This window comes from Nelumbo lutea, chromosome 3 (assembly GCF_056320005.1).
Source record: "Nelumbo lutea isolate HS-2025 chromosome 3, American lotus-T2T, whole genome shotgun sequence".
Taxonomy (NCBI): Eukaryota; Viridiplantae; Streptophyta; class Magnoliopsida; order Proteales; family Nelumbonaceae; genus Nelumbo; species Nelumbo lutea.
In genome coordinates this window covers 37,917,280-37,941,415 of record NC_142686.1, presented here as the reverse complement: position 1 = coordinate 37,941,415, position 24,136 = coordinate 37,917,280, and the positions used below count along the sequence as shown (strand labels likewise).

The following is a 24,136-nucleotide window of genomic DNA, read 5'->3' as shown; positions in this document are numbered from 1 at the left end:
ATATAATAAAAATATTATAATTATTAATTATTATAAATCTTAGTATTTTAAATATAAAATAAAAATTTTATATATGATTTTTATTTTTATAAAAATAATTTTATAATAAAATATTTTTATAAAATTTAAAACGAGCCGAACCGAATCGAGCTCGAGCTCAAGATTCTAGCTCAAACCGAGCTTGAACTCGAACTCGAGCCTTGTAGCCTGGCATTATTCGGCTCGGTTCGGCTCGAATTCACCCCTACCTGCGCCTTTTGAATATTTTTCTGTGTAGTGGTGGTTGAAAGTAGAACTAGAGCCATTTCTGTTGATATACCGGAGAAAGAAACAAGGGGGGATTAAAAAAACAAAAGACAGAAGAAAGGGAAAGCAAAAAATTTACAAGCTTTTTTGCCATTTACCTGTTAATTCTCATCTGATCTTGGTGTCTCCTTTTTGATCATAAAGCTTGTTTTTATGTGGGTTTCGGTGAAGAATGAATGAGCGATTATTATCGTTGAAGCCGAGGAAGAAAATGTTAATATCCATTAAGGAAAAAGCAAGAGTATAGGGGGAAAGGCAGTTTTTTCCTTGTTCCGTTATGTTGCATGATGGAGGTTACGGAGGTTTAGAGAAATTTTTATGGAGCCGATTCGGGGCTTTCTGTTTCTGGTTGTTGGATAGGTGGAGACTTTGCTAGTGTCACCATCTTTTGTCTATTCGGGGCTTACAAATCTTATTTCTTCCCTTCTGTTCTGCAGAGGTTGTTTGTAGAATACTACCTTCTTCGATCGATGGCGGTTTATTGAGTTAAAATTTTGCTTCTGGGTTTACTCCCAAATTAAAATTTTGCTTCATTATGTTGTTCAATTCTACAAATCTATCCAATCAAATGAAAAGAAATCTCATTTTATCCCCCCGTTTTTCGATTCTGCAGAGAAGTTTAGACTTCTGACAATCTGATAAAGGAGGTTATGTTGAGGAAGCGATCGAGAGCGGTGACCAGTAAGCAAGTTCTCATGGATCATGGTTCTCTTCCATCTCCCAAAGATAAATTCATAAGGCCCACTTTGTCCTTCTTCAGTTTTCCAAGACTCTTCACTGCTTTATCCAGGAAGGGTTTTTTCTGAAATTGAAGCCGTCATGAACCCAAATTCAATAATTGATAGTAAACCATTCTTTGGTCTTTGTAACCCTTTCTGGTCTGATAGACTTTCTGTTAAATCCCCAGAACCTTCTTGGAAAGCAAGCACCCATGGGAAAAGTTAGACTCAAGAGGCATTGGTCTTGGTATTATCGACGCCCTCAATGATGAGAAAAGTGAGAACAATTTCTCCAAACCTGAAAGCCGAATGGTTCTGTTTGGATCACAGTTGAAGATTCAAATTCCTCCTCTTCCACCCTCCGTGCTTTCTTCGGCTGAATCCCCCAAATCTACTCCTTAGTTCGGCATCAAGACTCGAAGTTCACAAACTTCACAATTGTATTCCTTCTCTTCTGGCTTATCGCCTTTGTCAAGGAAATCTGCATTTGGATCTGCGAGTTTTGGCCTCAAAGCACCCGCCTCTTCTAAAATTTTCACAGGTTCTCTTTCTCCAAGTGAGATGGAGCTTTTAGAGGATTATACTTGTGTAATCACCCATGGGCCTAATCCAAGAACGACTCACATATTTGATAACTGCATTGTGGAGAGTTGTTGTGGTGTTGTTAGTTTGTCTGCATTTAGGAAGGAGAACAGTTTTTACACTGATTGATCGAGCTATCCTTTTGAGGATTTCCTTAGCTTTTGTTACACTTGCAAGAAGAATCTTGGACAAGGGAAAGACATTTACATGTACAGGTGAGCTTTTTGCCACAGAGACGACGACATTGAATACGAGCTATGGAGGAGCTGCTCGGCTGAAAAACCTTTCTTTTGGTTGTGGATTCAACGCCTTTGGTCCGAGTGTTTTAGTGCTAGCTTCAATGGCGCCCATGGACAGTGTTTTTCTCCAACGGCTGTTCGTGAACGTGAGGTGGGGAAGATGAACGGTGTTTTTTTCGTTAGAAGGTAGTATGGAGATTAAAAAATATTGTAAGGGCGGATTTTAAGTGAAAAATAACGGAAGGGGGTCTTTGTATCACGGTCATAGTTCGGAGGGTCTTTATTGCAAAACAAAGTGCAGAAGGGTCTTTATCACAAAATCCATAATATAAGAGGTCTTTGTAATTTACAAACATCATATTATCATTATTTTTAATTTTTTAATGAACAAAGCCCATGGGTAGAATAAGGAACTGACCTTGATGGATAAGTTCTAATTCTTAACCTAGGTAATAAGTTCAAGGTTTCTACTTGGAACTTAACCAAACCAACATATACTCACCCTAGTTAGCAATAGACACCTTTTTTTTTTTTTCCTGATAATCTGAAGAGATATATATAGAGAGAGAAATTAAAGGTTTGATTATTTTACCCCCCAAAAGAACTCTCCCTGTCTTTGACCGGATGGGGGGTGGATACAATTAGAAGAAAACAGTAAAGGGGACAAAACAGAAACAACTGCAACTCAAAAACATCAACCAACAACAAAGAGATCTAACAAACAAGACAGTTAACTCGGTCCCCTGCCCCCTCGCGAAAAAAACCAATCCAGGAGATCCCTCGTCCTTCAAAACTTTCCAACTTTTGTTTTTTTTTTTGTTTGGGTAGAGGTTACTAGAAATGTTAACGAAGCTAAAGCTCATATCAAGGTCTTCAACCAGCTTCAGAATATCCTTTATAACTAAGTTTAAATCAATCAGACGGTATGGAGATGGCTTAGAAAGCCCTTTACAATCCGATTCCAACACGCGAACAGATGAAGTCCAGATATCGGATTGACGTGCCAAAATCAGCCCTTTATAACTAAGTTTATGATTAATTTATCAATAATTTGAAAAAGCAACTTTTCAAAAAAGTTAGAATATTACTTGATTTAATTAAAACGAATACTTACTGGTAATCAAGAGATTAATAATGCAAAACAGAGTGTTTCTGATAGAGCATCAAAATGGAGATTAAAAACATCCATTATTACCGATTATGTCTCGTACATCATCTCTATCCATACATCGCATATCATATATTACAGGTCTCAGCTTCAGAATGAAATCTACACACAGAGATAATACTGGAACCGTGTTGGGATAGTTTTTTTTGAATAAATTCCATTTATCGCGTCTGTTTGAGAATTGAGATATCAATACTGCCAGAAGGGCAGTTAGGATGCACGTGGCTCTTCTTATTTTAATAATCACAAAAACACACAAGTATCGCATTCCAACCTCAATTGTGTCCTTACTACCAACAGCACAAGATGTATAAATTATACATGATAGGACCAACTGAAACCAATCGCCGGTGCCTTTGCATACAACGAGTCAAATACATCCAACGAAAAGTAGTTGACCAAATCAGACAATCACTGGTGTAATCGCCCTACACGCACTTTCTGATAATCCCACACGTGTACGGTGATAACTCGACCTGACTTTCTTCTTTCTCCCCTCTTCGGTTTCTATTCGTATCTGTGTGATAACCCTATTTTTTATTAGGGAGGTGATCTGATAGAGATGTAGATGTTTGGTTTGGCGATGACATTTTCCGCCACCACCCAGGCTTAGAAGAATTTATTATTACTGTTGTTATTTATAAAATGCAAAATATAAAATATAATAAATATGTTACCCTTTTCATTGTTGTTATCACAAGGGGAAGTTGGTCGATTCGGCGAGGCCGAGACAATTCTTCTCCCGTGTATCACCTTACCTCATGCGCTGACATCGACTGAAAAAGGTAAATTCTTCTCTGGGTTTATTATCTTGTTCTGGAAATATTTGTTGAACCTTCATGTCTATCATACTCCATGGACCCTACCCATTGGTGTCTTCAGATTAGACGTCCATCACCTCGGTAAACTTCATCCTCCTCCGTGATTCTATTTTACCTAAATTGCTTCCCAATGGATTGCCTCTTGATGTGATGTTTGAGCATATTTTCCTACCAATTAAATTAATGCAAAAGATAAAAGATAAAGAGGAACAACATGCTACATTAACTCAACTCGGCCACCAATGCAGATGCAGCACACTTGATCTTCTATCCGTTGGATTATGATCCGCAAATGTAGTAGGTAAATGGTCCCACACGGATGATTGGGGGAAGAAGAGAAGAGAAACATTTGACTTTGACCATGATCTTGAAAAATTGATAATTCGTAGGTAGAATCAACCATTCGGTTCGAGACTTCGAGGAGACGTAACATCATCCGTTGAGATCCATCCAGCCTCAATCGCATCTTTACCCTTTTTGATTGGTCAAAGTTGTATGGGTATCATACCTTTTGGGCATGTAGAATCATAGTACGGAGCGATTCCGAGGAGATCATGTTGGGCGGTCCCATTCTTCTCAAAGCCTCCAAAAATCTTTTCAGACGGGTGCCTGTGCTGATATGTCAGCGCCGGAGGCACGTTTGGATGGGGTCGGATGATAGGGTCCGACCAGAAAAATGATGGTCTTCAGTTCAGGAGCCCCTCACCTTTCACACTGGTTCATTATTTGGTTAGATGGAACCGAGTGTTTTTTTTTTTGTTGTTGTTCGAGTAAACGGCCAACGCCATTAGGCCAACCACTGACTGACTAACGCGTTCTGGTCTTCTGGATTCGAACTCTGAGACGGGAGTTTTACAAGTGTAAGTAATAAGTATGCAAATGTGAAAAACGCGTCTTCTCATTATAGTGTTAATAAATGTAATTAGGACAGGACAAATAAAATTTAATAGAAAAATTAGAAAGTAAAGAAAAGGAAACTAACGTACCAAATACAGCCAAGTAATGGAAACGGTCGGTGTAGAATTTTATAGAAAGTGGGGACTGGGGAGGGAACTTGGGAGGAGGAAGAGTGCGAGAGAAAAAGAAGAAAAATATAAAAGAAGTAATAAATAATCGCCTTCAGTTCGAAGCTGATTGAGGAAACGACTTCCATTTTCTATTTTTTTTAAAGTTTTAAATAAATTTATTTATAAAGAAAAAGAAAAAATACAACAAAGGCCGTGATTGTGGAGAGATATATGCCGTGCCGAGAACCGAAACTCCCGCGCTCTGCATAGATTCCCGATTTCCCATTACATATACTTAAAAAAGAAAATAGAACACAGACTCTCTCTCTCTCTCTCTCTCTCTCTCTCTCATGCTTTTCACTTGGAGTCGTCGTCTCTTTCTCTCTTGCTATTTCGTTCTCTTTTAGCTTCTGTTTTGGTATCTAGCCTGGCGTTCTCTCTCTTTCTCTCTCACACACACACGCACACAGACTCAATTCATTTATTCTCAATTTTTAATGTTTTCTTACCGCAGATCGTCTCCTTCTCTATTTAATCACTCGCCGTTCGACATCCTTGGATCCGTACACCACCCAATGCCTCGACTTTGACCGATCGCGATCGGATAATAGTCGTAGCGAGCGCATGGGGCAGTGCTGCGGCAAAAACATTTCCGTCGCCGAGGATGACACCACCGCCGGCGGCGTCACTGCCGTCAATCGCCCGCAAACACCGTCAACGTCTACAGCCGCCAACGGCACCATCAACGTTCCTTCTGTTAAAAACACACCTGCTCACTCCTCTACCAGCGCTTGGCCAAGTCCATACCCTCCAGGTACTAGTCCACTTCCCGTTGGGGTATCTCCGTCACCGGCCAGGCAGACTCCTCGAAGATTCTTCCGCAGGCCTTTCCCTCCTCCTTCGCCGGCGAAGCATATCAAGGCGTCTCTTGCGAAGCGTCTGGGCCCATCAAAGCCCAAGGAAGGGCCGATTCCCGAGGACGGCGCGGATGTTGAGCGGCCACTAGATAAGAGCTTCGGTTACGGGAAGAATTTTGGTGCCAAGTACGAATTGGGGAAGGAGGTTGGCCGTGGCCATTTTGGGCATACTTGCTCGGCTAAGGGCAAAAAGGGAGAGCTCAAGGGTCAGGTTGTGGCTGTGAAGATTATCTCCAAAGCTAAGGTTCGATCGTTTTCTCTTGATTGTATCGAACGATTTTTATTTATTCTGATAAGCTGAGTTTGCTATCGGTATTTGCTGTATTTTGATTAATTGCTGAATACTTTAAGTCTTTCATCCCTTGAAAGCTTACGGCGGAGCTCATTAGGACATTGAAATTACTAATCATGATGGTTAACACATCTTTCTTTTGCAAGTTCAAATAGGTAGCCGTATAAAGGCTTCGATTAAGGAATACATATATTGATTCACTCCTTCGTTGTCCAAGTTGGTTGTGCGGGCTTACTTTTCCGCTGTGGATTAATAGACAGCATTTGGCCTTAGTAAAGAAATCTTAGAACTCATCTAAGCCTTCCTCGGCTACATGAATCATGTTTTTTCACGCCGTTCTGTTCAATACTATATCCATTCTTAAACTACGGACTCATAAATAATTTATCACTACTTCAACCAAATGCCCTTTTGATGTTAATTGTGAATGCTCATTGTTAAGTTGTGTCAGACTCTGATTTAACAAGATGAGATTTCCAGTGAATCCTGATTCCTAATTCTTCCATTATCATGTTAACAAGTATTCATTATTTCCAATGGATTTAGTAAGAGTAAATAATTACCTATAGCTCATTTTTAAGTTTGAAATGGTAATGGAGCAGCTGGTTTCTAATGATGCTCAAAGAATCCTTATTTAAATGTGCAAAGGATATTTTTCGTATTGTTATTGCAAATCATACGTATTGGATTAGATTGAAGGAGATTGTGAATTTCTTTTATTTTCTTTTTTTTTTTGAGGAGATTGATAGTTGTCCTATCAGATTCTTCTGGAATATGTTGATACCTCTTACTGTACCAAGACGGTAGAGAATTATTTTACAGGTGTAACAACATTGAGGAGGCGTATGTGCTATAATTGTGATTGACTATTTGCAATTTTTTTTTTCTCATTGCTGTACAAGTTGTTAGAGAGCTGGATCACTATTGATGACTAAGTGCACTTTGTATGTTGCAAACTTGTAACAGTTCCTTTTTCCATTTTTGTTTGAATTTACTACAGCATATCTCATGTAATATCTCAGTGACATCTAATTGACAGAAAACTAAAGAACTGAGTAAATCTAGATAATAAATGATATTTCATATTACCCATCTTAGAATATGATTTGTTTATTATAAATTAAATATCATATATTATTTATGGTCCATGTTTCTCTTTGAGTTTGCTTGCCTGCTAATCTCCCTTCTAGTTTTTTTTTATGATTTACTTGTGTGGGATTAGAACGATTTACATGGTTGACTTATTTTATTAGTATCATTCATACATTAGTTTATAATCTGACACGAGTTGAACAAAACAAAGGGTAAAATATAAGAATTACATGTTATGGATGATCACTTTGGTTGCATGGACCCTTTTTGATTTCGTTTAATTTTCTTGAATCATGCAATGTAAAATGATGTACAAAAGCACACACCCACTTGTGTGAAAAATGTCTTGATATGATTCCTTGTTGTTGTAGGATATATAAGAAACTTATGTTTTCTTTTTCTCTAGAAAATGACTCATCGTGGTATTTCAAAAACCTTAATATGGTCCCTTAGGCTGTGTATAATTTGATGGAAAACAAGGGAGAAGTAGAAAGTTCTTTAGGGGTTTAACAAGATTTGTTAATATCTTCCCCTCAAGGCCTCAACTTTCTATTTCTCTATTATTTTCTATCAAATCAAACATAGCCTCAGAAAAATAATAAAAGAAATCTTTAGTATTGACCCTATAATTTTAATAAGACTTCTTTAAGAATCAACTAGCTCTAAACGCAACCAATTTAGTTTTAAATATGAACATTCATTTTAATTTGTTTTAAATGATGATGCTTATAATTTGTTTTAAATACAGACATATGGTCTCATTGGTTAGAAAAAAAGATGCCTCTTTCCATTGATCAAAAAAGAAAAAGAAGAAGTCTCTTTTCCAAACTTTATATAACCAATTTCAAGGTCCCATGCGATTTACTTAGATTTATGGCCAATTATTAATTCTTACAGAAAAACTTCACAATTATTAGTTTATGACCATATATACAATATATAAAGTGGATACTTGCCTCAGCTCCTTTGAAGGCCGCATAAGTTAAGTCAGAGTATTTACTAGCATCATGTTGTATAAGGTTTTGTCATTTTGACCCTTTCTTTACTTCTGCACGTGCATATATATAGTCTCTTTTAGTTACTTAAATAAAGCAACTTACCATCCAGATATCTATTACTTGTTACCTGAAAGAGAACAAAATTTCATTTGTTGAAGATCATACATCTCTCTTTTAGGAGTAATTAGATCATAAAATTACAAGAGAAATGATGAACTATTTTTGAGGGAACTAACAAAACATAACAGTCTATTCTAGTAATTGTAACTTATAATCTATATAGATTTAAAAAAGAAGCAATGTTTTCCCTAAAAAGTTACATTTGCAACTTAGAAGTATTAAAGTTGCCCATCCATTTCTCCTTTTTTTTTTCTTCTTGAACAAGTAAAAAGTGATACATATTCCATCTAACTGAATGTGTACACTGGAAAACATGAAAGAACAATCCAAGGGAAACATTCTAAAGTTTTTTTTTTTTTGGTGAATTCTGCTATTCAAGGCCGAAAGGTTGTATATCCTCTCTGTACAGTTCCTTAGTGTACACAGGGTCCTTTTGGTATTAATGAAAATTATACATTTTCTTTTCCAAAAAAAAACATTATATTTTCAATGACATCAGTCTTGGAATATCTAGTGTTTCCCATGTAGAATGAATGGTGTGATTGGTAATGATCTATTCCTCTCTTGTTTCAAGTTGTGGCTGTTCGGATCAATCTTGGAATATCTAGTGTTTCCCATGTAGAATGAATGGTGTGATTGGTAATGATCTATTCCTCTCTTGTTTCAAGTTGTGGCTGTTCGGAACCAATTTGTCGCTCTTTTGTTTCTTGTTAGACTCCACTTGCTAGGTTGTTAGGGATCTTTGAGTCTAATTCTTTACCTCTTGTCCTGATAGAGGTTACGTCTAGCATGGAAATGATGGTAACATCTTGATTAACCCAGTGATTATAAGAGTGGCACATTGGGTATCTGCAACTGAAGAAGTCAAGGGAGTAAACTTGCATGCCATTCTTAGGGGGTGCCAAGCCGTTGCTGCCTTTCCTCCATAAATGTGGCAGAAGAATGGGCCCTCTTTCATTCTTATCACTGTATGAGTGTTTCCTTATAAGGACCAGTGAGATGATTGCACATTAAAGGGTGGTCGGTATCAGATTAATAAGAAAATTTAACAATGAACAATAAACAGAGTCACCATCAAAGTTGGAATCCAATCTAAGATGAAGGACTTTTTTTTGAACAAGAAAAACGGACTCATTTTTTGTTCACCATTAAGTTTCCTTCTTAATCTGACATGGACATCCTTTGATGTGCCTTCTTCTCATTGGTCTGTCTGTATGAGGGAGCCAGTCACACAAACATATGACCAAAAGAGAACTTCAGACTGATAAAAAATAGAAGGAACTCCTCCAGAAATTGGCAGTATAAAGCTAAGGTTTGATGGTTTCTCTATGGGAAACCCAATGTCATTCCGATTGGGGTTGTTTTAGGGATTGTCTTGGAACTGTTTTACATTATTTGTAGCCAATTGGGGATGGAAACCCTTCAATGGCTGAACCTTTCTTGCTTGCAAGGCCTTAGCTTGATATCTCTTCAGAATGGACTGTTATGATTGTTCAGGGTGATTGTAGTGCAGTAATTGTCAGAATATTGGAAATTCTGTAGGGGCTTAAATTTAAGATACCAGATTAGATAAGCAGAAGCTTTGTCTTCAAGCTTGAATTGCTTATTCATGTGGATATCAAGAATTCAAGATCACCAACAATGTCTTTGATGCTTTTGCCAAAGAGGGAGTGGCAAGAACTTCTCTTGTATGGGTGTGGTACTAGGGCCCAGGATACAGTCAAGAAGCTAGTGTAATTCGCCTTTCCGATTTCTTTGGGTCAGAAAATGCTGGTTAAAGCGTATCCTAACTTTAATCTCTTTAAAGAGTATGGGCTCTTCTTTCTTTCTATTACCATTTTATTTTATTTTTTATTTTTATGTAGAACTTCTTTAATCATCATTACTAATAGAAAATATGTTAAGCCTTTGGGTAATGCTAATATCATGCATAAAGGGAAATGTTTATAGACCCAAAATTTCCCCCTAGAGCAAGAATGAAACCAAAGGAGTTCTCCCTCTTATCTTTTTTGAAGAAGGTAAAGTAAAATATATCATTAATAATCAAAAAGAAAGCACCTAAACAACAGGAATGTACTAAAAAAGGAAATAAATTTACAAGTTCCTTTGATTTCTTGATTATGATCCTTCCATATTATTTCGAGAACATAATATCTTTGAGGAATTAATTTAGTTAAGAAGTCCTCCACAAATCTCTCTGGGGAATTAATTTATTTCAAATGCAATTAATTTTGTCATTTCCACTATTATCAATTTTAAACACGATTGTCAAGATTTCTTGAGTACAAAAACTGCATGACTGCTATTTGGTTACCAATAAAAGATTTGCCCTTCTCCACAATTACAAGTCTTTGTCTTCAACTTAAAACTGCTTACCTACAAAAGGGACTTACCATTCATTGGATATAGGGCCATTAGTATAATCTTTTTTATTTATTTATTATTATATTTTTTGATAGAGGGTGGGGGAAGGAGCGTTCGGACACTAGGATCGGATATCGTTCAGTTGGCAATCTGTACTTGCTTTCTATGTTAAACTACTTGATAGTATTTAAAAATATTAATCTTATCTGTCAATACATAGATCTCTCTTTTAGGAATGGTTAGGACTTAGGATAATAATAATTAAAGCATATTTGTCAAGGTGTCACTTAGGCGCCCATGGCTCACCTACACCATGAATTATAGCGACAAGGCACCTGTCTAGGTGACAAAAATGACAGGGTGGCAGCCTTTTATAATATCATTCATGTTGCTTTATCTTACTAATATGTGTGTTAATACATTCTATTATATACTCTATATACCATTTATACAATGCTTATTGAAATTTAAAAGATCAAAGCGTTTGAGAAGAGTAAAAGAAAGAAAAGTATAAATAGGTTTTTTGTACTTTCTCTTACATTAAATAAAGGGTTATTATCTAAAATTTCCCTTCACTTTGCCCAATTTCTTTTAAACTTATTCTGACTTTTCAAAACCTCCAGAAAGCCCCCTGTTAGTGAAGTTTTGTTATCGAAAACTTGTCTTCTATCAGGCCACCGTTAGTGACTATTAACAGAAGTTATCCAGCTAGGCCATTAATTATTTTCAACGACGAAACTAATCCTGATTCTTTGTCAAATAACTGTTTGGAAAAGAAAGCATGTAGAAAACAAACAAACAAAATTTTCTTTTATCCTCCAACCCAAAGGTCCTAAGCCCATTTAGATGAAGATATGAACCCCCAAGTCTTAGATGGAAGGGGGTATTATAATAAATTTCATCATCACACAATTTTTGTTCATGACGAATCCAAAAGGGAGGGGTGGTATGGTAAGTTTCCTAATGGTAGATCTCTGACGGGGGGGGGGGTCCCTGGAGGTTTTGAAAATTCAGGTAAGTTTAAGAGAAACGGGGAAAGCAGTGGCTCCACCGTTGTTCTTTTTCTCTTTTAGTTTCCATCTTAAATTTTTTATCATATAAAGTTTTAGCCGTTTTTAGTTGCTAATTGATATGAAGTTAGCATTCAATACTTTGGTGTTGTTTTCTCAAATATTGAAATTAATATATTTAAAAAACTTTTATCTTTTTGATTTGGTGATTTGCAATGTTTTGAGATGTCATTTAATGTTCTCAATAAAGAGAATTGCTATTCTTTCAATTAATATGCATGCTGAATGGTATATAAAACTAGGGATCTAGCCTGCTGGCTGAAATTTAGTTCTTTATTTTATAAATTCTTATTACCTAGACATCCCATTGTCTCCCAATATTGCACAGTTGCCTTGACAACTATGGATTAAAGAAATATTAGCTAATTTTTAGAGATACAACATTGCCTCAACTGTCTCTCCATGGCTAACCACCAATTATAAAGTATAGCCATTATATCTGGAAACAATAGATATAACTCTGAGTTTAGCAGAATAGTGGAACAGGATTAATGTAGCCAACCCCATATAGTTGGGACAAAGCTTAGTTGAGTTAAGTCATTAGATCTAAAATACTATGAAGAAAAAACTCAGAAGCCCAACCTTCCTCAGTGGTGAACTTCTAACAATCTTTTGTCCTAAAAAAGTACTTTGCAATAAACAAATATTCAAACCACTGATTCCTTTCTCTTCGTTTTTTTCTTCTCTCAGTAGAAGAGCTACATCCCTTATCTTCAACCAGCCCTATATCTATTGGTTCAATATTGAAGTTATAAGGCCATATTGCTGAAGCAATATCTCTTTGTCCTTGTAGAATCCAGCATCCCCTCTAATTGAATATGCACAACAACATCCTGCCTACTTCAATCCACCCAGTGGAAACAATTTAAGGATAATGCTTTATCTTCAATTATTGTATATTAATTACTATCAAAATCATGCAAAAAAGAAAACTATGTTAAATAGCAACTTCCTTTTGCCTTTTTTTGGGTACAATGTGGTCACTGTCAGACTTAAACTAGTGTGGCAGCCCATGATTTTACCATTACATCAAGCGACAGCCCCTATTTTCTAAATGACAATAGTTTGAATATATATCAATAGTTAAAAGGTAGATTTTTTTGCACAAGAAATGTCTAATTAAATCCACCGTAAGTAAGATCTTTAGGAAAAAGTGTAGCTAAAAGAGAATATTTTGTATTTAGTAACCCTTTGGAGATAGGCTCAAAAGCTCAGTTGATGCTTAGAGAGTGGAAGCTAGAATGGCTCATTTCGTAAAATCCCCATTTTGAAGTGAACCAATGGAGTGGGGGAAGTTCCAATGGATCAAAGATTCTATGCTTCTTCTTAAAGCTAAAAATGAAAGAAAAAGAAAAGGAAGCGAGTCGACTCGCTGAGTTTTATAACAATGGTAAGTAACAACTATTGCGTTGATTTGTGCAATATACGAGCAATGCTATTTACTTGCGCAACACGTGCCTTCCACTAGTATAAGGACATTTTCATGGATATGACATTTTTCATGGTTGAAATAGAATTAAGGAACAGGGGGCCAAGCGGGCAATACGTAAGGGAAAAGAGTTCACAAGATGTGATCTAGTGGATCACCTTGGCATGAAAAATCATGAACCACCTCCAACCTTCTACTGAACTTTATTTATTTTTTAAGTCATGAGTTATTACTGAACGTTTCTTCTTAGTTTTTTGTTGTATAAATACAGATAGAAAGGGAAAGATCACTAGGAAGTATCTATTCTACTAAGTTATAATAGTAAATAAGAATAAAAGGTGATTTTGTATAAGTCCAAGCATTCCTTACATATTGGAAGAAGAATTATTTGTGACATTTCTTATTGACCATATTTAGCTTGCAAAAAGATGACATTAATTATCTTGCTAAAACAAGTTGACTATAACTATATTATAACCAATTAAGCTTCCTTAGTAAGGGTGGTCCTACCATGGATTAACAAGCTCATGCTTCTTTTACAAATTTGAGGTTCGTATTATGATTCTCTATCTTTCTGAGAGGGCCTAGGAACCCTTTTTCCACCTTTGGTTGCTCATATTGGTCATGCCTTTACTGTGCTGTTTGTTACCCAAAGTAGACAGTTTACCATTTAAAGAATCTAGAATTTTCTTTTGCTACAAGCCTACAACTCAGCAACAAAGAAATGGAGGCAAAAATCTAGCTTCATTGGAGGTTCACACATCTCTCTTAGGAACTAGGACTTACAACTATAGAAGAAAAAGAAAAACTACATGTAAGAGTTCCAACATTGTTAACTGTGTAATTTTATTTCTACATATGAAGAATGTATGATATACAAATCTGGTTGTGCCTGGCACCCCTCAATATATTAGGCTTGCAAAATGCTGCCCAACCCCAAACAGAATTACTTTTGATTAACCATTATCCCCAAGATAAACCATACCCACCCCCAAACACATCTGGCTGATTTCTGTTTATACCTTGTCTAGCCAAGGCATCTATCAAACTTTTTTTTCCTGAGCTCTTAGTTCATATAAAGGTGGCCCTTAATTTCCTTATAAATCTTTTACTTGGTGCATGTATACTGCCAAGTGCCTAGCCTATTATTCTAGAGACATCCAATAACCACCCCTGAGTCCCCTTTCACTTGACGTCTCTTTAATTTAGAGATATCCTCAATCTTATCCTTTGGAGCACTAGTAGTACTGTAGTATAGCTCTAGTTGAACTCCCTTATGATAACTGCAATTTATAGTCATTCAAAGAGACAATGAACCCTTCATATTTTTTTCCAGTAGAAAGTACTCGTATTGTACAGTCATTTCTCTCTTGTCTATTTCTTGGAAGAAAAGATCCCCATCTGTCTCAAACTAGCTGCATCTTTGTTGACACAATATATGTTTTTCTTGTCACCTTTGGACTACAATTTTTAGCATCAAATAGGTAGGAAGTTTATCATTTAATACCAATATAGCCTATATCAAAGATATATTGATTAATTGGTTGGACGGCATCATTTTCTTTTCTCACCATTGGACTACAACTTTTAGGTTCAAATAAGTAAGAAGGTTATCATTTAATACAATATAACCCCTATGCAAAATCTTTGTTTCTTTCAGTATACAAATTTTCATATGAACTTAATTTCATTTTTCCAACTTAAAAAATTTTATAAATTATTTTATTACCATTAATCATTGTTCTCTGCTACTCCATTATTTGTTTCATACTGTTTCATTTTCTTTCTTTCTTTCTATGGTCAAACAGTTTGATATATTCATTTGAATAAGTTTTAGGTCCTACATTATATTTACTATAAAATAAGAAAAACACAATTAGAGTTGAGCACAAAAGCTAAGAGAATTAGGTAGAGCCCCACAAGCTTGAGAGAAAGCCTATGGATGGTGTTCTATCTCGTGTCCCTATCCAAAAGCCTTTTCACACAATGCCAGGTAGTACCCTGAAAGCTTTGTTGGAACAGATTGAACATTAATGAGGACAGGCCAAATTTGGAAATAATTATGCTAGGGAACAGTTACTCAGGTATGAGAAATTAATTACATTCTAAATGAACTAAGGTTCTTGAGGGATAGCTGTGAGGAAGATGTAATAGATTGAAGCAAAAAGTGCTAAATTTTTTGGGAGAAGTGAATTTTAGAAACATGAAATCAGATTTTTAGCTAGTTAATGGATCTAAAAGATTGGAGACTAAGAGATAACTTAATGTGACCACTTCCATTACCTGGGTTCAATAGTTCATAACAAAAATGGAGTTCATCTAGTGTCTTGTGTGATAGGTGAATACCACTTTGGCAAAGAAACAACATGTGCGGAAAATGAGTGCGGCAGAAATGCAAATGCTGTGATGGATGAATGGTAAAACTAGAAGGGATAATGTTAGATAGAAATCAAGTCATACAGAGGAACGTAGGAGTAACTCCAATAGGTGATAAAATGAGTGAAAGTAGATTCAGATACTTTGTGATGTGCTTAGAAGACCATCTATAGCACCTGATAGGAAAAAGTGATCTGTTACAAGCTGAAAGGCCAGAAGAGCTTGGGGCAGATTGAAAAGGACTATTGTGGTGGTAATAAGAAAATATTTAAGTGTCCATAATTTAACAATGGACAATGCACTGAACATAATGGAATAGTGAAGCAGGCTGCATGTAGCTGACCCAATATAGTTGGGACAAGGCTTAGATGTTGATAATGATGGTGAGCTTAGGTGTTGAAGAGCTGGTTTTTGAAAAACGCTCATCTCTTCCATGCATGAAAAGATCGTGTTAGTGGAAAAGTAGTTCTGAGAAGATGATTACATATGGTAATTACTCGATTGATATATGTAAACATTTTTATTTTGTAACATATATGTGGCTGTTAAATAGGGATAAATGCATTACCAAAAACAGGATACATACATTTAAAGGCTAGTAATTGTTAAATTGACCATTCTTTGGTACATATTTCCTTTGCATAAATATGCATCTTTATATTTTGGGAGTGATGATGGTGCAAATTTTACCTATAATTCACTAGTAAGTTGAAGCTTTGACTATGTTGATGAACTAGAATGCCCATTTGGAGTTGGCAACTAAAGCAGTTGTATGTGACAGATGACAACACCAATATCAATCGAAGACGTTCGTAGGGAAGTGAAAATCTTGAAGGCATTATCTGGGCACATGAATCTGGTCAAATTTCATGATGCGTGTGAGGATGTGAATAATGTCTACATAATTATGGAGTATGTCCACTCTAACTTGATTTCCATGAGATCTACTTGGGTGAATATGGTTTGATTTTGCTATGGTGGCACTTGGGTTATCTGTTCAAAGCTCTAAATCTTATGGAGAATCAATGCTATTTTAATTCCACATTTTAATCCCATTTTTACATCTGAATAGAGGATAACTGAATGCTTATTTGTGTCCTGAACCCTGGAAGTGCAGACTGGTTCAGTTTTTTATTTTCGGCAAAAATTGGAAACTGAACTACAGTTTCTGAAAACTTATTTTATATAAGGATTGAGATATAATTTTCTGGTAATTAGACTGGTAATCTATTATGGCCTTAATTTTGAAGTTTTCAAATTCAAACTCCTTGTCTTGTATTATTTCATAGTTTCTCCTTGAATTTATTAAACTTTTACATGAATCTCATATATGTTTATTTTTCTTTCTCAGATTGTGTGAAGGTGGAGAACTTCTAGACAGGATTTTATCTAGGTATAGTATAATTGCTTATTTTCTTTGTAACACTTGTTAGGGTTCTTGTGTCTAATATTTTAATAAAAAAGAATTGCTCCGAAGGAATTTCATGCTATTATTTGTTGCAGAGGTGGAAGATACACAGAGGAAGATGCAAAGGTTATTATTGTGCAGATTTTAAGTGTCGTGGCCTTTTGTCATCTTCAAGGTGTTGTACACCGTGATTTGAAACCAGAGGTTTGCAGCTTGACAAGGCCCTTGAAATTCTTGTTGCATATTGCAGTGCATTTTTCCCTTGTGTTAATTTTTTGTCCTTTATCCCCACCATATCAAGGGATTAATTATTTGTTATTCTTGATTGCTTGACAGAACTTTCTTTTCACCTCTAGAGATGATGATGCTTCAATGAAGCTTATTGATTTTGGTCTTTCTGATTTTATCAGGCCAGGTAATGTCATTAGTGTTTTTTTTTTTTTTGTTTTACTTTTTGCTGCCTTTTGCTGTTTGGTATTTTTCAAGTTTTGGTTCTTAAAGAGTGAAAATTTTGTTGCCTTATATAGCTCCAAGTTGAGCTTGTGGTTGTCCTTTCCCATCAAAGTGGTCTCATAGAACAATGGATTAATCTCATCCATCCAAGTTGTCTTCATCATCATCATCTAAGTTTTATCCCTACTATATGGGGTCAGCTACATGAATCCTGTTTTTCCATTCTTTCTATTTAATGTCATATCCACTGTTAAATTATAGGCACTTAAATCACTTCTTACTACTTTGACCCATGTCCCTTTTTGTTCTGCTCCCAGCCCTTCTAGCTTCTTCAACTTGTAACTGATCGCTTTCTCTTGTGGATGCTGTATGCAATCATATATGGATGTGACTGGACCATCTAAGTCTACTTACTTGCATTTTATCACCTATTGGAGCTACTTCTATGTTCCTTTGCCTTCATTTCCGATCCCATTCTTTCTAGTTTTCCACCTATCCATCTCTGTGTACACATTTATGCTATACCATATTTGGACATGTTTCTTGACTACCCAACGCTTTGCTCCATACAGCATTGTTGGCCTCACAACTGTTTTATAGAATTTTCCTTCTAATCTAAGTGTTATTTACATATACATAAGACTCTGGATGCACCCCTTCATTTTTCTCATTCTTTCTAGGTTTCCACCTATCCATATCTGCATACACATATATGCTATACCCATTTCTGGACATGTTTCTTGACTATTCAATGCTCTGCTCTATACAGTGTTGTCGGCCTCACAACTGTTTTATAGAATTTTCCTTCTAATTTAAGTGTTGTTTACCTATACATAAGAGACTGGATGCACCCCTTCATTTTTCCCATCTTGTTCTAGCTTTTTTTTTTTGATAAATTCCATCTTGCTCCAATTCCTCGGGCAACATCCTCATCCATCCAAGTGATCTACCAAATTAATCTGAAATCTGGTATCCATAAATAGATCAATGGATATGAATCATCCACATAATGTGCCAGAGTTTTTGTATGGTAGAATATACAACATTTGCCATTAATGAACATTGAATAATGGATATCATTTTTTTTTCTTTTGTTTTTCTTTGCTGTTGCTTTTGCTTTAAAAGCACAAGGTACCAGGGGCTGAAAGTCACAAGTTTAGGGTGTTAAGTGTCACATCTCCCAAAGTACCAAGGGTGGGGGGATCTTTGTAATTTACCCAGAAAAGAAGATAAAAGAATACCATGGGGGCTGGTATTTGTTTGTTGGACACGGTGCTTTGAAGGTTGAATTTGTGCAACTCTTGTGCTCAAAAGAAGCTTAGAAGGATATACCTGATTGGTTTTTATATTTTGATTTATGTTTGTCAGAGTACTAGTAGTTACTTTTGAAAAGCATTATAATGCTGGGTTGGTGTTTCGTGTTTTTTCTTTTGGGTCTGCAAATATGATTGTTTCGATTTTATTTGTGTCACTTGTCCTTTAAGACCTGTTCCAAAGGGTAGCAAGCATGGGTTGGACAGTGAATCATTTCTGATGGGGTGTGGGCAATCAATTAAAAGATGAAAGATCAATGGAAAATGTCAGAAGTCATCTTTTTTTCCTATCCATGGATGTAATAGGAATATAAAACTTGTTTGCTTTGGAATTCTGGTTTTTGCAAGATCCTGGCCAAGACAGAGCAGAATGACCATCTGAGTATGGGAAGTAGAAGACTTGAAGGCTGTAATGTTCCATTCCATAAAACATACAAAAGAAACCTTCTCAACTTGAAAATTTTTTGGTTCTTTGGTTTTGCCTTATAGGTGATTGAGTTTTTTTAATTGCTATTATTAATCATTATTATCGTACCAGTTGTAGAATTAACCTATTTGACTGAGGCTTTCAGCATTTTCAAGTCATGCAAAACAGCCCAGGATCAATGCATTGTATTGTTTTGACATTAGGGAGGATGTTGTAATTACTCTTCCAGTTTTGGACATGACATACTATCTGAAAATCTTTTTCCAATGTGCGGAAGGGTTTCTGTTTGTTCAGTTATGGACATAAGCACAATTTAGGCATTCCATGCAAAATTCAAGTTATTATCGATGTGGATTTTTCTCCTACTTTGTCATTGTTGTATTCAATCTATCTGCATTTCCAAATAAAAACCCTTTTTTTGCTTGTTTTTGTGCAGATGAAAGACTCAATGATATTGTTGGCAGTGCATACTATGTTGCTCCTGAAGTCCTTCACAGATCGTATAGTATGGAAGCAGACGTTTGGAGCATTGGTGTCATAACATATATATTATTATGTGGAAGTCGGCCTTTCTGGGCAAGGACTGAGTCAGGAATTTTTCGTTCTGTTTTGAGAGCTGATCCTAATTTTGAAGAATCACCTTGGCCTACAGTATCACCCGAAGCGAAAGATTTTGTGAAAAGGCTTCTTAACAAGGACTACAGAAAGAGGATGACTGCTGCACAAGCCTTGAGTAAGTTGTGAATTCCATTAATTGCCTTTTAATATTTATAGGAAGCTTTATTACTTGGCCATCTTTAAATGGTTTTTATAATTGTTTTTTTTTAACAATTAGATATTGGAGTGAGTTTATATATCTAGTTTGGTGTTGAAGTATCATCTATTAATGACATTAAGATTTCTATAGATTAACAAGTGCTTCTATCGTTGGCAGCTCATCCATGGTTGCATGATGAAAACCGCCCTGTCCCCTTGGATATTTTAATCTATAAGTTAGTCAAGTCGTATTTCCGTTCAACACCTCTCAAACGTGCAGCATTGAAGGTAATGGTTCTCCTTTATGACAGTACAAGCCACTTTTCTTTTGCCACACATATTACTTACTGGAGAATAATGCCCTTCAGTCAATTATTCATCACGAGAACATTGCAAATTCATCACACCGTTCATACATAGTCCATTAAATCTTGGTTTTGTCAACATATTTCTATGATAAAAGTATTTTCTTCTATCTTTGCTTAATTGAAAGGCCATGACTACAATTAGTATTGAATGGTTGGAATTGTAAATTTACTTTCTCTTCAAGCCTATGATTTTATCATTGGTTGTTCACATTAAGATACCTATATGATATACAATTGTATGTATTGAATTGCTATATCTTGATTATTTACTGAATACTCCAGAGCTTAGTATTTTGATCCCTCAAACATAGGTTTCTTCCAGAAGGGATGAATTAGGAATAGATAAAATTTTCTTTTCTTTTTTTCCCCATCAATGTGTTTAGCTGGAAAAGGAGTTTTTGTGATGGTGGGATGGAGCTGATAAATGATAGATTACTAATAGGTTTAGCTGTGTTACTTGCTTCAGCTTGTTGTGAACCTCTTACTTTTTTTTTGCATTTGGAAAATAGTCAGGACTATTTTTTGTTGGCTTGGCTAGGTGAATTACTTTTTCTGCCTTTTAATTCTTATGTCCCGTTTGTTTGGTTGTACAGTCTTGGGGGAAGTTGACCAACTTTCCCATGTTTGCTTTTTGGTAAGTTTGGCAATGGGGAAAGTTGACCAAGTTTCCCACATTCGCTTTTTGGTAAGTTTGGGTCCCACGGTAATCCAACTTCCCCCAGGTAAGTTTTTTGGTAACTTACTCGGGAAAGTCTTACCCATCTCCCAGGTGGGTAAGTTACTTACCCATGGAGGGGGAAAATTGGCCAAATTGTGTGGGACTATAATGCCCCTGCCAGTGCCAGCACATAAAAGTTGGAGGTCTTTTAGGAAATTCACCTACCCAACTAACATTTCTCTGCAAAAGAACATGGGTAAATGTACTTACCTGGGTAACACTTTCCCAGGTAACACTTTCATGGGTAAATGCATTTACCCAGGTAAGTAACTTACCGCCAAAAGAATGGGCCTTAAATGCCCTAGTGTTTCCATGACTAAAGTAGGCCTGAGGCTATTGGTGGGTCAGCTAACCTTCAACTAGTTTATGCTTAAAAATCAACTTTTCAACTAGGCTCAAGGCTAGATTAATGCGTTTCTTGATTTCTCCTTTGTTTTTATGTTATTTTCCTTGTAAAAATAATACTTTATTAGAAATTAGACAGATTAATTTTAATGCAATTTTTTTGTTAATTTATTTTGACTATTCAGTAATATCAACATGTCTGACTTAAACAGAGAAGTCTACATGTTAGCTGTATATGAATGTGTATATGTGTGTGTGTCTAGAAAACTTGATTTTCTGAAAACAAGTATGAAATCTGTGAAGTTGTCTTGATATTTTAGTTTCTAAAATTCATTCCCAATGGTATAGGCACTATCAAAAGCTCTGACAGAGGATGAGCTCGTTTATCTTAGGGCTCAGTATCAGCTGCTGCAACCAAGTCAAGATCGCTATATCTCTCTTGAAAACTTCAGAGTGGTTGGTGCTTCATTTTCTCTCTTTCAGCTTCAAAGTTGTTAATTGGTTAATGATATGAAGTTTGGGTTTTGTTTTTTCTGCTTAATGGGAGCAATATAAGCCATTTAAGCAAAGATTTAATAAATGTGGTTAGCGTCTCTTTATTTGTTGTGTTTTTGACTGTTAATTGTACGTTTCAGGCTCTTATGCGTAATGCAACTGATGCCATGAGGGAGTCGAGGGTTCCTGACATTTTAAGTGCGGTGAGGCATCTGATACGTTTTAAATAGAACAGCTATGGGGAATGCATATCAATGTCATCTTGCTGTCACATTCAACACATCAAGTCTATTATCCACCTGAACTTGCACGTTATCATCTGACGAACTGAGATTGATATTAAACATCTTATGAGCTTGTTTATTATCCACCTGGGTTTTTTAAGATATCCAACATTTATGACTGTCGAACTAACATTAGCATTATGACCATTGTTCAACACATCCTGTCAATTATCCACCTGAACTTGCACTTTGTTATCTAACGAACTGACATTAGCATTAATTCTTAGTTTCTAACTTCATATGAGCTTCCAAACATTCATCTAGTTACTGAAGCAAGCCATAAGCAATTTCATGCAAGCTTCCATGAATTTATTAATTCACATCTTATGAATTTGTTTATTATCCACCTGGGTTTTTAAGATATCCAACATTTATGACTGCCGAACTAACATTAGCATTGTGACCATTGTCCAACACATCCTGTCAATTATCCACCTGAACTTGCACTTTGTTATCTAACGAACTGACATTAGCATTAATTCTTAGTTTCTAACTTCATATGAGCTTCCAAACATTCATCTAGTTACTGAAGCAAGCCATTAGCAATTTCATGCAAGCTTTCCACTTTCCCCGGCTTTCCACTGTAGTTGTTAGTCAAGTTTGTAAAGGTTGTTCATGAATTCACATAATGGGATGATTTATTAATTCGCTTTTTATTTTGATGACAGATGGAACCACTTGCAAATAGAAAGATGGATTTTGAAGAGTTCTGTGCAGCGGCAATCAGCACATATCAGTTGGAAGCTCTTGAAAGGTGGGAGCAGATTGCAAGTACAGCTTTTCAGTACTTCGAGGAGGAGGGGAACAGAATTATTTCGGTTGAGGAGTTGGCAGGGGTTGGTGCCGTACACCTTAGCTTTTAGGAAATTGTTTTTGAATTCATATATGATCTACTGAACTTTGATAAACCATTTCTACAGGAAATGAATCTGGGACCTTCAGCTTACTCTATTCTCCGTGACTGGATCAGAAGGGAAGACGGGAAGATCAGTTTCCTTGGATATACCAAATTTTTGCATGGTGTGACAATCCGTAGCTCAAATACAAGACAATAGTATTTTATTTTATTTTATTCTATTTTATTTTATTTTTTTTTACAGCCGATGGGGCAAATTGATTTTCGAAATTCGTGGGCATCGAAATGTCTGCAGATTTCTTATTATTATTATTTTTTTGGTAGAGGAAGTGTGTACAAAAAAATTTATAGGTTAGGGCCGTTAAGCCACCAGTTGCATGCAGGGTTTTGAGGCATCTTTATGCGTCTTCTCTCTGAAACAAGAAAAAATAATCATTTCAGGACAAAAGCTAAAAAAATTGAGAATAATAATTATCTTTTACTATGATTTCCCTAGGGTTGTAAAGAGGGCCGGGACTCGGTCACTGCAGGGCTGAAAATTTTACATCAACTTGCCCTCTTACGTGGATCCTTTTCCGATATAAGGCGGGCAATCAAGTTTCTTTTGTAACAAACACTACTGCAATCGTTTTAATTTGGGTAAATTACAAAATCCCCCTTACTATGGGGTTGGTGACGATTATCCATGATCTTTCTTTTGTAACAAACACTTGTCTAAACGTTCACTTTGCCACAAATATTCCTTTCATTAGACATCCGATTTTTGGATGGATTCAATATTCAAAAGAAATTGTATATTTCTTTCTGATAGATATAAATTAAAGGTTTTGTTAGGTTTTTATTAATTTATTAAAAAAAGAAGTGGTTGATTTTTATTTTTAAGATGAAGAGAGACATTCATGTCAGTGAAATTATTATTATTATTTTAGTTGGTTTTATTTAGAGAAAATAAAATTAATTTTGGATCAATTAGGGTTTAAGAGAAAACAGGGCAAGGAAAAAACATAAGAAGTGGTATTTTGGTTATTTAACGTAACTTAATGGCTAGAGATATTTGTCGTGAAGTAAAAATTCAGGGTATTTTTGTTGCAAATGAAAGTTCGGAAGGCTAATTATCACTAACGCCATAGTAGAGGGGCCTTTATAATTTATCATTTTAATTTTAAATAATTGAAATTAAAATGTTAAATTTACATACATCACGCAAAAAAAA

At 35.8% G+C, this 24,136-nt stretch overlaps 1 protein-coding gene and 1 pseudogene across 2 annotated transcripts; both read left to right on the top strand.

Annotated features, from left to right (window-relative positions):
- Positions 1-306: 306 nt before the first annotated feature.
- LOC148864315 (FCS-Like Zinc finger 8 pseudogene) lies at positions 307-2,230 on the top strand (annotated as a pseudogene).
- Positions 2,231-4,891: 2,661 nt separating this feature from the next.
- On the top strand, positions 4,892-23,246 carry LOC148864314 (CDPK-related kinase 3-like). Of its 2 annotated transcripts, XM_088978085.1 has the most exons (12): positions 4,892-5,260; positions 5,357-6,003; positions 16,282-16,412; positions 16,852-16,893; positions 17,004-17,112; positions 17,245-17,323; positions 19,538-19,834; positions 20,036-20,145; positions 21,637-21,744; positions 21,924-21,986; positions 22,736-22,903; positions 22,988-23,246. In XM_088978085.1, the coding sequence occupies exons 2-12, from the start codon at positions 5,467-5,469 to the stop codon at positions 23,120-23,122; spliced, it is 1,779 nt and encodes a 592-aa protein (XP_088834211.1). In that variant the 5' UTR covers positions 4,892-5,260; positions 5,357-5,466; the 3' UTR covers positions 23,123-23,246. The 2 variants fall into 2 exon arrangements, with proteins under 2 accessions (XP_088834211.1, XP_088834212.1); XM_088978086.1 differs by lacking the exon at positions 4,892-5,260 and having other exon boundaries at positions 5,263-6,003.
- Positions 23,247-24,136: the final 890 nt, after the last annotated feature.